Source organism: Mustelus asterias, chromosome 19, assembly GCF_964213995.1.
Source record: "Mustelus asterias chromosome 19, sMusAst1.hap1.1, whole genome shotgun sequence".
Taxonomy (NCBI): Eukaryota; Metazoa; Chordata; class Chondrichthyes; order Carcharhiniformes; family Triakidae; genus Mustelus; species Mustelus asterias.
The window spans coordinates 73,252,944-73,267,952 of record NC_135819.1 but is presented as its reverse complement, the minus strand read 5'-3'; the positions used below and the strand labels follow the sequence as shown (position 1 = coordinate 73,267,952).

The window sequence follows — 15,009 nt, the reverse complement described above, 5'->3', positions numbered from 1 at the left end:
CATATCCCTCGATTCCTTGCATATTCGTGTGCTTATCTAAAAGCACCTTAATCGCCCCTATCATATCTGCCTCCACCACCCCTGGCAGCGTGTTCCAGGCACCTACCCCTCTCTGTGTAAAAAAAACCTTGCTCCTCACATCTCCTTTGAACTTTCCCCCTCTCACCTTAACTGCATGCCCCCTAGAATGAGACATTTCAACTCTGGGAAAAAGATTCTGACTGTCAAACCTATCTGTGCCTCTCATAATTTTATAGACTTCTATCGGGTCTCCCCTCAGCCTCCACCCCTCCAGAGAAAACAGCCAATTGTTTTGTGTCCTGTCGGGTTGCCCATCACATTCATCTCCATGGACAAGGCGATCCCGAGCTTATCCAGCCTCCCCTTATTAGCTCATAGCCTCTAATCCAGGCAGCATCCTGGTAAACCTCTTCTGCACCCTTTCCAAAGCCTCCACATCCTTCCTGTAATGTGGCAACCAGAATTCAACAGCACACACTCTGGGCGGAATTTTCCTGTCCCACCTGCCAGGGGAATCGTAGCGAGCGGGGCTGGGCCATGCAAAGGTCCATTGATCTCGGATGGGAATTTTTGGCCTTTTGGGGGTGAGCGTGGCTGGAAAATCCCGTCCTCGAAGTGCAGCCTAACCAAAGTTTTATAAAACTGCAACATGACATCCTGTCTCTTGTACTCGATGCCCTGACCAATAAAGGCAAGCATGCCACACCCCTTCTTTACCACCCTATCTATTTGTATGGCCACTTTCAGGGAGCTAGGGACTTGAACTTGCTGGGCTGTGGGGAAAGGGCAGTGGAGTTGGGACTCAAATTGAATAACTTTTTTTTTTTAAAAACCCGGCACAGGCATGATGGGCTGAATGGTCACCTCCTGTTCTGTTTCAGTCTATGATTCTACTAGCTGGTTTGAAGCTTCATTGTCTATCAGATACAATTGAATCCCAATGGCATCCGTTAATGGAATGCTGATAAGAGGGGGCAAGTTGTCCATTCGCCAGTGAGGTTGCCTTGGTGGTAGCTTATGGGTTAACACTCTCTGTGATTGATAACAATCTCAATCTCTTTGGTGATGTATCAATATTCATTCCTTTTTGATCAAATGTAGAATGAAATCTGCTGCCCTTGATAATAGACCAGTATTAAAATTGTTGGCAACCCTAATGGGTGTCAATTCGGTGAAACCTATTGGGACAAAATTTCACATGGGGGAGACAAAAGGAGCTGAAAGGGTTTGGCACTTGTTTTGTGTCCTGTCGGGTTCCCCATCACATTCATCTCCATGGACAAGGCGGTCCCAATGGGGTGTATATGCAGGCAGCTGATCAAGCTCCCACTGTCATATCTAATTCCCCCCCCCCCCTCCCTATCCTCAAGCCCAACCATTGATGTGAAACTGGGCGGCACCCCTGCACTCTCCCCCTGTGAGCCCAACCCCAACCCCTCAAGCCCAACCATGCGGCACTCTGGCATAGTGGCTAGCACTGCTGCCTCACAGCGCCAGGGACCTGGGTCCAATTCCGACCTCAGCTGGCTGTCTGTGTGGAGTTTGCACATTCTCCCTGTGTCTACGTGAGTTTCTTCCGGGTGCTCCGGTTTCTTCCCACACTGCAAAGATATGCAGGTTAGGTTGACTGGCCATACTAAATTTCCCTTCGTGTCCCAATATATGTGGGTTAGGTGGATTGGGCATACTAAATTACCCCATAGTGTCAGGGTAAATTAGCAGAGTAAGTACATGGGGGAACGGAGATAGGGCCTGGGTGGGATTGGGTGCACTGCGTGCAGGCTCGATGGGCCGAATGCACTGTAGGGATTCTATGATTCTGGTAATGAAATTTGGGAATGATATCCACTCATGTTAAATTGGCAATTAAAAGTTTGGGGTGTTGAATGACAGATGAATTATAAATAGGTTGCTGATAACACTTCATGATTGTAACTTGATAATGAAAGGTGCTGGTGTTAGGTTGGTAATGAATATATTCACACAAGCTAGATTCACAAAATGGTGTGATCCTGGGTGAATCACCCAGTTAAGTCACCACTTGTACAAGCCATTGGCAGGATGGCTGATGTGTCGATAGTCGTACTCACCATGCTCAGCTGCCAGACCAGCTGCTTTATCCACTTTTTTTATGAATGGTGGGCTTGTCTGCTTGACTCCCTCGACAACATTAAGGTTCAGAATACCAGCCCTACCCTATTAGAATTGAGCAGTGAACACGATTAGCCCAATTCGCCTAGATAGCTCACTCATCATTCTTCTTGTGAATATAAGTTATTTACAGTACCTGGGTGCGAATCAGTAATGAGCATAGCTTGCAATGGAACGCATTGCTGCCGGTATTGATGTATAGGCCCTGAATGCGATTGATAAATCAGCATTGAAAGATATTGGTAATGAACATTAAATTAGTAATAAAATTGGAACAGAAGTTATTTCTTTTAAAAGTCAATAAGCAATATTAATGAGTACAGTAGGTGATTAATTATAAACAATGCAAGTGTTAAATTGCCAATTCAACTTACTGATATTACTTAAGGGTATTTGTATTGCATTAATATTAAATGTTACTGATGTTAAGTTGGTAATGAATATTTTTAGTAGTAAATTGGTACATAAAGCTATTAGTGTCAAGTTACCAGTGAACAGATATGTTCGTGTTAATGGTAGGCTTTAGTTTTCAACGGCTGCATAGATTTCTGTTGTGCTCCTCTCACGTACAGAAAGATGGCTCACAGCACTTTGCAGAGCAGAACCCAACACTGGGCAGCAAGCTGGAGGCACAGGTAGGGAGTAACGGCACAGTGGCAGAGAATGGTTTGTTAGCGGTCTTTACCAACAGGAAAGGGGCGGCGTAGCAAAGGTGGAGAGATTTGAGAGAGTTCCAGAGAGCGGGGGGGGGGGGTCCACATAAACACTGATCGACAGCGGAGGGGTGGGGACGGCCGAGAGCAAGCAGAGAGACCCCTGAGTAAGGGAATGGGCAGAATCATGGGTCAATGTATTTCAGCGTAGGGAAATTGTGAGGCTGTCCACTTTGGAGCTCTAAAGGATAGAACCATAGAAATAGAAGCAAGAGTAGGCCATTCAGCCCTTGGAGACTGTTCCCCCATTCATTTTGATCATGGCTGATCATCAAATTCAATATCCTGATCCCGCCCTTCCCCCCCCCCCCAATATCCCATGGTCCCCTTAGCCCCAAGAGCTACATCGAGGGTATTTTCTAAATGGCAAATAGCGGAGGTACAAAACAATTTGGGAATTCAAAGATCATCAAAATGTCATGGACAGTTATGGAAAAGAATCCAGAAAAGAAATGGAATGTTGGCCCTTAGTATCCAGAGGATTGAATACAACAAGTTAGAAGTCATCCTTCAGTTATCCAGAACCCTGTTTAGACCATAACTGGAGTTACTTTGAGCAGTTCTGAATGCCACACCTCAGAAAGGATGTCCTGGCCATGGAAGGAGTGCAGTGTAAGTTTACCAGAATGACACCAGGATTCCAAAGGTCAAACAACGAAGATAAGCCACACAAACTGGGGTTGGATTCCCTGGAATTCAGGCTGTTTTGTGCAAAGTTTTCAAAGGGAACAGAGAGGGTAGATAGATAGATACAGTTTCTGCTGGCTAGGGAGTTTGTGGGGGGAATTTTCCTGTCCCGCCCGCCACGGGAATCGTAGCGAGGGTTGGGGGATGGGGACCTCGGGTGGGATTTTCCAGTTTTGGGGCGAGCGCAGCTGGAAAATCCCACCCTAGGATTTTGGGAGGGTGGGTGAGGGCAGGTGGGGGGGTGTTGGTGCTGGGGTGTGGAGCCTAAACATAGAGCCAGGCTTCTCAGGAATGTAATGAGAAAACACTTCTTCATACGAAGGGTGATGGAAGTTTGGAACTCTCTTCCGCAAGTGGCAATTGATACGAGATACATTGTAAGTTTTAAATCTGAAACTGATATATTTTTGTTCATTAAAGATATTAAGGGATGCGGGGCAAAGGCAGGTATATGAAGTTAGGTCACAGATCAACCATGATTAACTGATGACAGAACAGGCCCAATGGGCTAAATGGCCTCCTCCTGTTCCTGTGGTCCTAGCAAAGGATGGAAGGGTGTGCTGCGGGTTTGAGAGGGGTGTTTGCTTCTTGAGCAAAACTGTGGACCAATTTGACCACGCGGTTGACTGGGAATGGGCCACACGGTCCAGAATTTTACTGTCCCGGGAATCGGAGCAGGCAAGGGGCGGACCTTGGAAAGGTCTGTTGACCTCGGGCAGGATTTTATGGTTTCGGGACAAGCGAGGTCATAAAATCCCACCCCCGGTGTTCAGAGAGTAGGATTTAATGCCAGTGAAATAGTTCAGTGATATCACTAAACATGGCTGAGGAGTGGGGGGAGGTTTGATGATCAGGAGTGAGATCAGAGGAGATTGAAGCCTTCATTTATCAGATGAGTCAAACAAGATTTAGGGAGAAGGTGGGAGAGAAAGCAAAGACTTTGAGAAGAGGTTCTGGGGCGAGTAGACCTTTGGCAAGAGGAGTGCTGAGGAATGAGGAAAATGGGGAGGAGTTGGAGAAGGCAGAGACAGATGAATGGGTGACTTTGATATTGGATCTTTTGCTTTGGGTATCTGAAGTGGGGAATAAAAGGTGTGCACTGGACACAAATCAATAGAGGTGAATATTTTTGATGGAGACTAGGCATTCAGAATTGTTACCCAGTTGGTGTTGGTCGTCTTGTCTCTTCGAATGTATCCCATCAGATACTACTGAATAATCTCAAGGTGACAAGAGGGGAAATCACTGAAAGCCTAGTACCAACGCCCCCCCGTAAAATCTTTTGAAGTACTGATGCTGTCTAATGTCCCTAGCGATATTTGTATGGACCTTTCCTTGTTAGTGAAACAGGGCATGTGAGGAATGAGGGATTTACAGTGCACACGCTGAGAGGGACGGGGTAGTTGCCTTGTTAAGAAATAGAAGATGCTTCTTTTTGAAGAATGAAGTACACCCGACAAGATAGACAATGGAAGTTGGCCAATCCACCTAACCCTTTCACTGCAGGACCATTCACATTCGGTCAGGACCAGCTGTTGAGATGAATTTACAGTTATCAGTCAAATAAATAATCACTTCAATATCTTGCCATTAATTTTCAATGAAGATTCTTATTCCAAATGATAAATCTTTCCGAGTTCCTCTGGATTCATTCTCAAACATAGCCAGCACTGTGGGGATGCAGACCCTGACAGCTCACTGTCTTGGCCTCCAAGGAAAGACTTGGTGCCGTGCTGAAACTCAAAGATATTTCAGAAGCCAATGATTGGAAAGGCATTCCAATAGAATGCAGCAGACAATCTCAGAACAAGTAGTAGATCGAAGTGGAAGGAAGCTTGTTTTTTTTTTGTGGGGGTGGGGGGTGAATTTGGTGTTATTAAGTCTGAGGCATTAAGTATCAAGGGCCGTTACAGCGTGGTCTGCTGCAAACTGCAACTTCCTCTAACCTTCCCTTAACAAAAAATGTCTCTGACTCAAGAGGTCCATCTGTATAACGTTAGTTCCTATTTTCACTCCGCCATCCTTTAGCTCTGCGGGATCAGTATGCCAATTTAGTGTCCATGGGCAGCTTTGTATTCTGGGCTTCCGCCCGTGAAAAAGTGAACCGCCGGTGCTCGAACCAGGGGAGCTATGTTAATGCGGGGCAGCAAGGGACAACCACCTGTCTGCAGCCCCGAGTCTCAATATCGTTTCAGTCAAAGACATCTTACTGACCCCCCAGGAGGCAGCTGGAATAAAGATGGATTAGAAAAAACTGGGGTTAAAGTAGTGGGGAATGCTAATGATAATTTGTTAATGAGTGACAATAATCCAATTAGTGAAAGAATTGGTATTAGATTATTGATCAAATAAACTGGGTTGATTCAAGAATAGTTGTTAGTGAATGTTATTGGGGTTAAATCACTCTTGATATTTGATCATGAAGATTATCAGTATTACACAATGCCAGTTTAGCTGTGTCTGTTGGTTTCTCTTCTATGAGTGTCTCCCATTCTGTCATTTTTGTTGCCACTTTAAAACTCCGCAAAGTCTCATTACCCCTTTAATGAACTTCTAACTCGCAGCACACACTTTATTAACCTCGAGCGTCTTTGAAATAAATGAGCTATGTGTGCTGGCTAAATGCTGAGGTGCTTTAATCAGTGTGGGGGAGGTTTTATTGCCTTGTGCACTTGGGTCGGCCAAATTTGTCACCTAATTAAAACCAATAATTCACCTGCATGAATTATTATTACCTGACAGTCTTAACCTTCCCACCACCGTTTGGAATGTTTGGGTTCAATGTAAGGCGAATTCTTTCCTCCTGGAGCGATGATAGCTCCATGGACAAAATCAGATGCCCCGTCCCGTGGCAGATTTGGTGGCAGTGGATTCCTTTAATTTGGCAGGTCAGCACCCGCATTCACCCCAAAGTTGTCCTTGGCGGGGAGGGAGGTGCGTGGACAACCTTCCCACCCTGCTGCCAATTCAGGCTCTTAACTGGGCATAAGGACCGGCACGGTGGTTAGCACTGCTGCCTCGCAGCACCAGGGACCCGGGTTCAATTCCAACCTCGGGTCACTGTCTGTGTGGAGTTTGCACGTTTTCCCTGTTTCTGCGTGGGTTTCCTCCGGTTGCTCCGGTTTCCTCCCACAGTCCAAAAATGTGCGGGTTAGGTGGATTGGCCAAGCTAAAATTGCCCCTTTAGTGTCCAAAGATGTTTAGTTTAGGGGGATAAATCTGTGGGGTTGCAGGGATAGGGCAAGGGAGTGGACAAGGTCTGTCAGAGGGTCGGTGCAGACGTGATGGGCCAAATGGCCTCCCTCTGCACTGGAGGGATTCTATGATCTCATCCTGCCACAGCTGGCTTTAACCCATGCAGGGCGCACATCAACCAGACCCATGCGGGGTTGCTCTTGCAGGCCCCCGGGTTGGTGGGTGGGTGGGAGGGGGGCTCGCCAGATGGGATTTGTGCCCCAAAATTCCTTGACCCCGGGGGTAGGTCTGCTGCTGGCCTGAGTACCTGAGTAGAACAGGACGTGGCCAGCCTTGCCTGTAAAAGAGGCAATGCGGGGCGGGGGCGGTGTCCCACTAGCTCTTCAGCTGGCAGCCGAGACCCCCATCACCTCCACAGGATGTTGGCCAGTGTCTCGCTCATGTAGCTCTTCATAAATCAGTGCTGCCCATGAGAATATATTGTCTCGGGACTGTCACCTGAATTCTATCCAGCCTGTCGTAATGGGCTCTGTGATAGGGTATCGAGCATAGTTGCTCAGTGTTCATTCATTGATCAGTATCAAGTTCACTCCCTTCTGGGTGGGGTAACTTGGAAAGCCTTCCAGGGTGGTCTGTTATCAGAGGGAAGAGGGTGGTCAGGCCAACTGTCCCTCACTGACTCCTGCTGCCTGCTTGCATTCAGTCTTTCAGATGAGAAGTGGCAAAACCTACCCAGTTTGTGAAGATGCAACTGGGAGCTGAGCTGCCCCTTCTCACCGGACAGGCCACGTGACTGCTGATTGCTTGCATTTCCAGAACTTTGTTTGCCGTCTCTTTAAAGATGTTGCCTCAACTAAAGATGCTTCTCGCTTCAGAAATAACATGCGATTGAAATATGTCGAGCTTGTTTGCGGTGTTTGATTTAAGTTGTGTTAAATCTCATCCTCAGGGCCAGAAGGTGCGAATCTGTTTATTTACCACCTTCCCCAAGAGTTTGGAGATCAAGACATCCTCCAGATGTTTATGCCGTTTGGAAATGTTGTGTCTGCTAAAGTCTTCATTGATAAACAGACCAATCTTAGCAAGTGCTTTGGTAAGAATGTGTGAATGGGTTTCACGTAATCCCAAACCCGAGGTCTGGGTTGGTGCCTGATATTCTGACTGTTTGCACACACTCTGTTGACCCATAAAGTGGGTCCAATAAGTAGAAATAAAATTGAATCATTTCTCCTAACGCTTCTGCAGACAACTGTAATAGACAGTGTCAAACAGGCGGCCACATATTTGATCCCTGGTGTGTTCAGAGTTCAGGGCGGGAAATTACACCCTCGCTCGTCCTCAAACCGTAAAATCCCGCCCGAAATCAACAGACCTTCCCATTGTCCACCCCTCGCCCGCTCCGATTCCCATGGCGGGCGCGGCGGTAAAATTCCGGTCACAGTCCCAATTAGACAATGATAGACTGCCGGCCATTCTCCTCCGTTAAAGAGGGGAAGTCAGCTCGTGTTTCCTATCGTGAGCCCGCAGAAGGGGTGGCACAGTGGTTAGCACGGCTGCCTCACAGCACCAGGGATCCGGGTTCGATTCCCAGCTTGGGTGACTGTCTGTGTGGAGTCTGCACATTCTCCCCGTGTCTGCGTGGGTTTCCTCCGGGTGCTCCAGTTTCCTCCCACAGTCTGAAAGATGTGCTGGTTAGGTGCATTGGCCGTGCTAAATTCTCCCTCAGTGTACCCGAACAGGCGCCGGAGAGTGGCGACTGGGGGATTTTCACAGTAACTTCATTGCAGTGTTAATGTAAGCCGACTTGTGACATTAACAAATAAAAACTTTTTTTTAACTTTAAACCAACCACTACCAATGGCAGGACCAAACTCAGCCGTTATGCCACCCACATCCAAATAACCTTGCGATTCGCCATTCTCCACCATCATGTGTGTACAGCGGCTCCTTGCCAAAGGGTAGCAGAGAATTAAACTTTCCCTCTTCAGATCAACTATGGCTGTGTCACACTCCGATCCCTGAGTCAGACGTTCATGGGTATAACCCCCTCAACTCCAAAGATTTCAGGCCTGATACTGCAGCGCAGTACCGGAGGAATGCTGCACTGTCCAAGGCCCCATCTTTCAGATGAGCCGTTAAACCGAGTCTCCATGTGCCCCCTCAAAGGGCATAAAAGACCCCACAGCACGATTTTGAGGAAGAGCAGAGGAATTTTCCCTGTTCGCTGACAGATTTTGATCCCTCGGTTAACACCGAAAACACATTATCTGCCCAATATCACATTGCGGTTTTATGGGATCTTGCTGTGCACACAATGGTTTCATGGTCATCGGTAGATTCTTAATTCCAGATTTTTTTTTCCGTAAGTGCTGTCACTATTGCAGCATTTATGGAAAAGTGCCTATGTTGCAGTAGCACTTACGGAAAAAAAATCTGGAATTAAGAGTCTACTGATGACCATGAAACCCTTGTCAATTGTCAGAAAACCCATCTGGCTCACTAATGTCCTTTAGGGAAGGAAATCTGCTGTCCTTACCTGGTCTGGCCTACATGTGACTCCTGAGCCACAGCAATGTGGTTGACTATCAACTGCCCTCCAAGGGCAACTAGGGCTGGGCAATAAATGCTGGCCAGCCAGCGACGCACATGTCCCACGAAAGAATGTAAAAAAAAAAATTCAAGTTTCTTTGCTCATTTGGTTTTCTCATGACTGGTTAGAGCCTGGCCTAATTTCTAACCCTGAGAAAGAGAGAGCACCAAGAGAAATGAATGCTCCATGAAACCTGGATCATGCGATCATGAAGGTGTCATTCAGGAAAGGCTATGGGTGGCATTTCACTGATGGCAAGTTAAAACTTAACCTAAAACATTGTGATTTCCAGATTTCGGCCTACCGGTCGGGTTGCGAATCATCCCGCATTGGTGGCAGACACCAGCGATTGAAAGATTATTTCTGACCCACTGCTTTTCGTTTGAGCACCTGTTTATAGTTTTAAAAGATATTAAAGATGGGGCAATGAGGCTGTTGGCCTGACAGTTGACACGATTAACTTGGCCAATGAAGAGTGTGAACACACTTTCAATTTGGCGCAGCGCCATCCAAGATGTTGGCATGTCAGGTGGCCAATGGCGGACATGTGGCAGTCTCAGGAAGTGGGACGCAGGTGATGAAACCTCCAGAAATATACGTGGTCAGAATTGGCAACCCAGCACATACGGCAACAGTCAATGTGCCCTCAAAGTAACAAGCTGTACTTGGAACAGTGTTGGCACTTTTCCAAGACAGATAGATAGCTTCATAAGCATGAATTCTTTCTTTCACTGGCCTGTTGTGAGATGGTTAAATGCTTTTTTTTCCCCCCTTTTCTTTTCCATTCCCCCCCCCCCCTTCCTCCTCCTTGCAGGTTTTGTAAGCTACGACAATCCAGTCTCTGCACAGGCCGCGATCCAGGCTATGAATGGTTTTCAGATTGGGATGAAGCGCTTAAAGGTTCAGCTGAAACGATCCAAGAATGACAGCAAACCGTACTGAGTATAGAGTGGGAGGTTAATGCTGTTACTTTAGCTTTGTTAGGGTAAGTCCCATGAACCAGCCCGTGGCTGAGGAGGATCATTACCAATGTTCATCAGGAGACAATTTTTAACATTACACTTCCATTTGCCTCCCAGCCCTCCCCCCACTGCCCCCCCCCAAACCCCCCCGACACCCGTTTTCCTCCCATTCCCGTTATGTTTAGTATCTTAATTCTTATTGTATTTACAGTATTTAATTTTTTGCTTTGTTCCGTAAAAGACAAATCGAATTTTGCAAAAAAAAAAGATGTCTTAAAAAAGATTTTTAAAAATAACCGAAATGTGCAATTTAACTCAATCACTGGTGCCAGACGGACCCACGTGACAATGGGGCACCAGGTGCTTTATTAAGCTTAACAGACCCAGTTAACATAGATTTAGTAAGGCACCAACAGTTTACAGGTTAATGATATGGTGGTCTAGTTTGAAAGTGATACCAAGTGAAGCACTAACATTTTCCTTTATTATAATTTTATTTCTCTCTCACTCTCTCTCCCCCCTTCCCCACTCTTCCCCCCCCCCCCCCCCACCCCCACCCCCCTTTCTTTCTCTCTCTCTCTCTCTTCCTTTCCTATCTTTCTCACTTCAACAAGAATTTATCTATTAGGACGCGATCACAAGTTAGATAATCCGTTTTCTGCAATCAGATCGCATTGGTCTTTTTTTTGGCAAACAAAAGCCTTTGAGATCTGTTTTACCACCATATGGGGCTCTTTTTTTTTCCGCGGGAGGGGTAAGATAAAAAGAGAAGGTTAAATGGCAACATTTACTAAAGAATGCATCAAATATGACAAGAAGGAAAGCCACAGGTCTGTACATTTTATTTGTAAAAAAAGCAGCTCTATTTTTATATAAATTTTTACTGCCTCAGAAAAATGGAAGTTATTTATTAAGTACCTATAGTTAATTTATTGGATACCTGAGATAACTCATCCTCTATGATAGTTAGAGCCTGCTTTGTGATGTAGTCTTAAAAAGTGCTAAGTGGGGAGGAGTTAATCCTTGCAGTTAGACACACACACATCACAACCTTGCAACACTCACGCTTCTCCTGTTTCTGTCCCCTTTATTTGTGTGGTATCTCATTACTCATAGCTTCCATTATCTAGTCAAGTTCAAGTTCTTTTTTTAAATCTTGTGACTTTTATTTTTCTTTGTTTGTATACCTGTTTAATTAAAAAAAACAAAATCTGTATCTCTGTCCCCAAAACCAATCCATCTCTTATCTCTTTTAAAGTACCGATGGATTCTTTTGGATGTTTTTATCTGTTGCTGTTGCTTTCTCTTTTTTGTTAACAGTTGTTATTAAACAAAAAATGCAAATTTATGTGAATGGCTCGTAGATTCTAATGACTGAGATTTGCATTGTTCTGCAAACCATGAGAATAATTTTGTTCCTGCTGCGTAGACTCTGTGTAACTTTTGACTCTTCCTTGTTTTTTTTCCCTTAGACATCTTCATGCTCGTTAGTTCATCGTTTGCCTAGCATGTCCCTGTGGCGTCAAAAAAAAAAATCCAAAAAAAAAAAAGCTCATCGTCCTGTTATTGTTTCTGATGTCTTTCTGACCTCACCATCACACTTGGTCCTACTTGACCCCCTTGACCTAGCTTGACTTTTACGAGATTTTTTGCATGTGACCTCACATAGCTCTGAATTCTAAAAGAGATCATTGTGAAAAGGCGTTAGCTGCATTTGTGTTAAGACTGAAAAAGAGGGAAAAAAAATTATTTTAAGAAAGTAAAGCGAGAAATTAAAAAAAATTATATGAGAGAGAAGGGAAAAAAAAATAACCTGTGGCGAATATGTTTCTTTTTTTTTCACGAAACAAACTTGAAAGTATTATGCAGGGATTGGCATTCTGTCTGGTCACTTGGAAAAGCAATAGCAATATGTGGCTAGAATGCAGAATGTTGGTTTCTCAATGAAGCAGACTACTTCTGAACAGTTGACGCAACTGGTCAGATATTATCAAGAGCTCTGTAATAGTTTTTACATTTTTCAGGCAGTGTAAAGTTTTGATAAGGCCATTTAAGTGGCTCACTTTCTCATCGATATATATAGAAAAGATAAAAAAACCACTTTTTTTGTAGACTAGTTTAAGATAATAATTAATGAAAAAAAAAGAAGATGACCCATGTTTGGGGAAAGACTACCTATTTGTGTCACCTTTTGCTGAACTGATTCACACCTAGACAATCTGTGGTAAACGCACATTAAAATGACCTATATTTTATACTGTTTAAATGTATTGGAGAAGATTAAAACAAAAGCAGTCAGTGTAAAACTTCGTCACGTTGGTAACTGTGTGGGTTAAGTTTTGGTGTCATCGCGATTTTTAAGGTTATATAATTAAGTGTTTCGTAAGACGGCAGACTTTTTTTGGTTCACTCGACAAAAAGATTCTTTTTGGCGGCCAAAATAATCTTAAGTCACCGAGTGAAAAGGGGAAAAAAAATTATATATATATATATATACAATTCCAGGACAAAAGAAAAATCTTGTGCTTTCCGTGTAAACTGTTTTTTGGCGTCCGATTTTGTTCGTTACTTTTCATTGTGAGATTAACAGTTGGATATATTCTTTGTTCAGCAAAATGTGAGATTGGCTTGAAGAAAACAGCGATTTAAATCAATGGAATTAGTGCCAAAATGACAAAAAATCAAAATAAAAGGTACTTCCTGCCTCCTGCTTAATTCTGTTATTTGAGAGAAGCAATTTGATTACATGGGCATTTTGTTACTTGAGTGTTTTGTAATAATTTCTCTCGTGTTTGAAAAAAATTAAAGGAAAAAAAATAATAGATTTAAAAAAAATACCAAGAGAGGAAAAAAAAAGTTTGTTAAATTGCTAAAGCTGTGGTCTTGTTGCCTGAGATTGGTCATTGTTTGTTATTTCTCTTTGTAAAAGCGCTCCATGTTTCCCGAACTCCCCGCCCCCTCCCCCCGTCATCCTTAGAGATGTTGTGCGAGCAAACCTCACCGAGCTTTTTTTTCCCTTTATATAGTTGTGAAAATAAAAACGCAAAAAAAAAGACAAAAATAATAAAAAAAAAACTAAGCACCCCAAGGCAGGAATGTTTAGAACTGTTTTTTTAAAAATATATAATTAATTAATAATTAAGCAGCCTTCGATGCGACGTTATGACTTTCTAATCATAGCAAAAAAAAACATTTGTCATTCCTCTGTGCATGCGCTCGATGTGTAATAAAGCACCAACTGTTTAACAGGCCAATGTTTCTCTGCATCTGAGGGCTTGGGAGAGGTTTGAATCAGTGCGGCTTCCATTGCCTTGGGAATTTCTTTCTGGCCGACTCTGGTACAAATTCATTTCCCTCACCGCCAAATCCCACCCTACCCACCGATTTCTCCCCCCCCCAACCCCAACCTCCCCAAAATCCAACACATTAAGTCAAAAAAAAGAGAAAAAAAATTGTAGCTTCATATGCATTTTTTTTTGAAAATGTCACACAAAAGACAAATGTTTTGTGCTCCTGTGATGTGAGATCTGGTGTTTGTGGACTATTATTATCATTTAGGGTTAAGATTTAAAGAAACAAAAATATATAGTTTTAAGTATCTGTTTGAGAAAAGCCAAAGTTAATGCAAAATAAGTGGGGGAACCGCAAGCCCATGTGAGTGCTGTAATTCTGTTTTTTTTTTTGGTACGTTTTGCCTCTGTATGTGATGGAAAAGTCTCCTTGAGGGGAATGATGTCAACACAACACACACACACTCAAAAAAAAAATATAATGTGGGCTTTCGTATTTCTACAACTTGATTGTAATTATGCATTTTGTACCAGTGGAATTTTTTTATACTGGAAATTAAAAAATGGATATTTCTGCGCCTTACCTGTGAGTGGGCCCAGTGATGACTAATGTTGAGTTTAATTTCTAGTTGGTGCAGAGAAAGTGGCGATTATTTCATTTTAAGAATTTACAAGAAAAAAAACAACAAAAAAAAGATAACTTTGGCTTGCTTACCTCTCATTTCTTTGCATATGCTTAAATGTCAAGAATTTTTGTCAGAAAAAAAAATGGGTAAGTTTCTCTTCAATTCTGTATTGTGCAGTTACATAAGGTATTAGGACTAGCAGTATTCATCCATCCACAGTGGGATAACTGTATTAGTTTAAAAAAAAATAGGGGTTTGCTTTTTGCTGTTGAAATCCAAGTTTTTTCCTGATTCTCTGTCTTCATTGTGAACATAACTGTGGAACAGTTGAACTTATTTTTGTAACGTATGTTATTGTGTGATGCAGTTTTTGCTTCTGTCTCAAATATTAAACCATTTTTCCTAATACTCGTCTCTCTTTGTGTACTGTTGGTGATGTTCACTGTTGTTTGGCATTCAGCAAACCTCACTGTTCCACGTCCTTTTTCGTTTCTTCTCTCTCTCTCTCTCTCTATCTCTCTGTTGTGTAGACAAGACACTGCCAACCTTACCAACTACTTCTGTTCCCTCATTCCTATTTTAGTTCAGTATTTAACTGTTTTTGGTTTTCTTTTTCCCCCTCTCCGTTTCTCTCCCTTTTTTTTGGACAAATACAGCTATTTTATACTGTTACCCGCGGCCTTTCCTTGTGTCCCAGTGATAAATAAGAGCCACACTCTAAAAGGTGCAGTTTTAGATTCGAAGGTGAAATAATAAACCAGAATTAGGCTCGTT

The 15,009-nt window shown here is 43.5% G+C and overlaps 1 protein-coding gene across 49 annotated transcripts in view; it reads left to right on the top strand.

Moving 5' to 3' along the window:
• Nucleotides 1-14,641, top strand: part of celf2 (cugbp, Elav-like family member 2) — a 972,609-nt gene extending 957,968 nt beyond the window's left edge. For 26 of the 49 annotated variants that reach the window (XM_078235904.1, XM_078235880.1, XM_078235902.1 and 23 more), the window contains 4 exons: nt 2,745-2,807; nt 7,717-7,860; nt 10,172-10,342; nt 11,792-14,641. In XM_078235904.1, coding sequence (XP_078092030.1) covers nt 2,745-2,807; nt 7,717-7,860; nt 10,172-10,299 — 335 coding nt within the window. In that variant the 3' untranslated portion in view covers nt 10,300-10,342; nt 11,792-14,641. The remainder of the gene's footprint in view (nt 1-2,744; nt 2,808-7,716; nt 7,861-10,171; nt 10,343-11,791) is intronic. The other 23 variants (XM_078235892.1, XM_078235873.1, XM_078235870.1 and 20 more) reach the window with 1 other exon arrangement.
• Nucleotides 14,642-15,009: the final 368 nt, after the last annotated feature.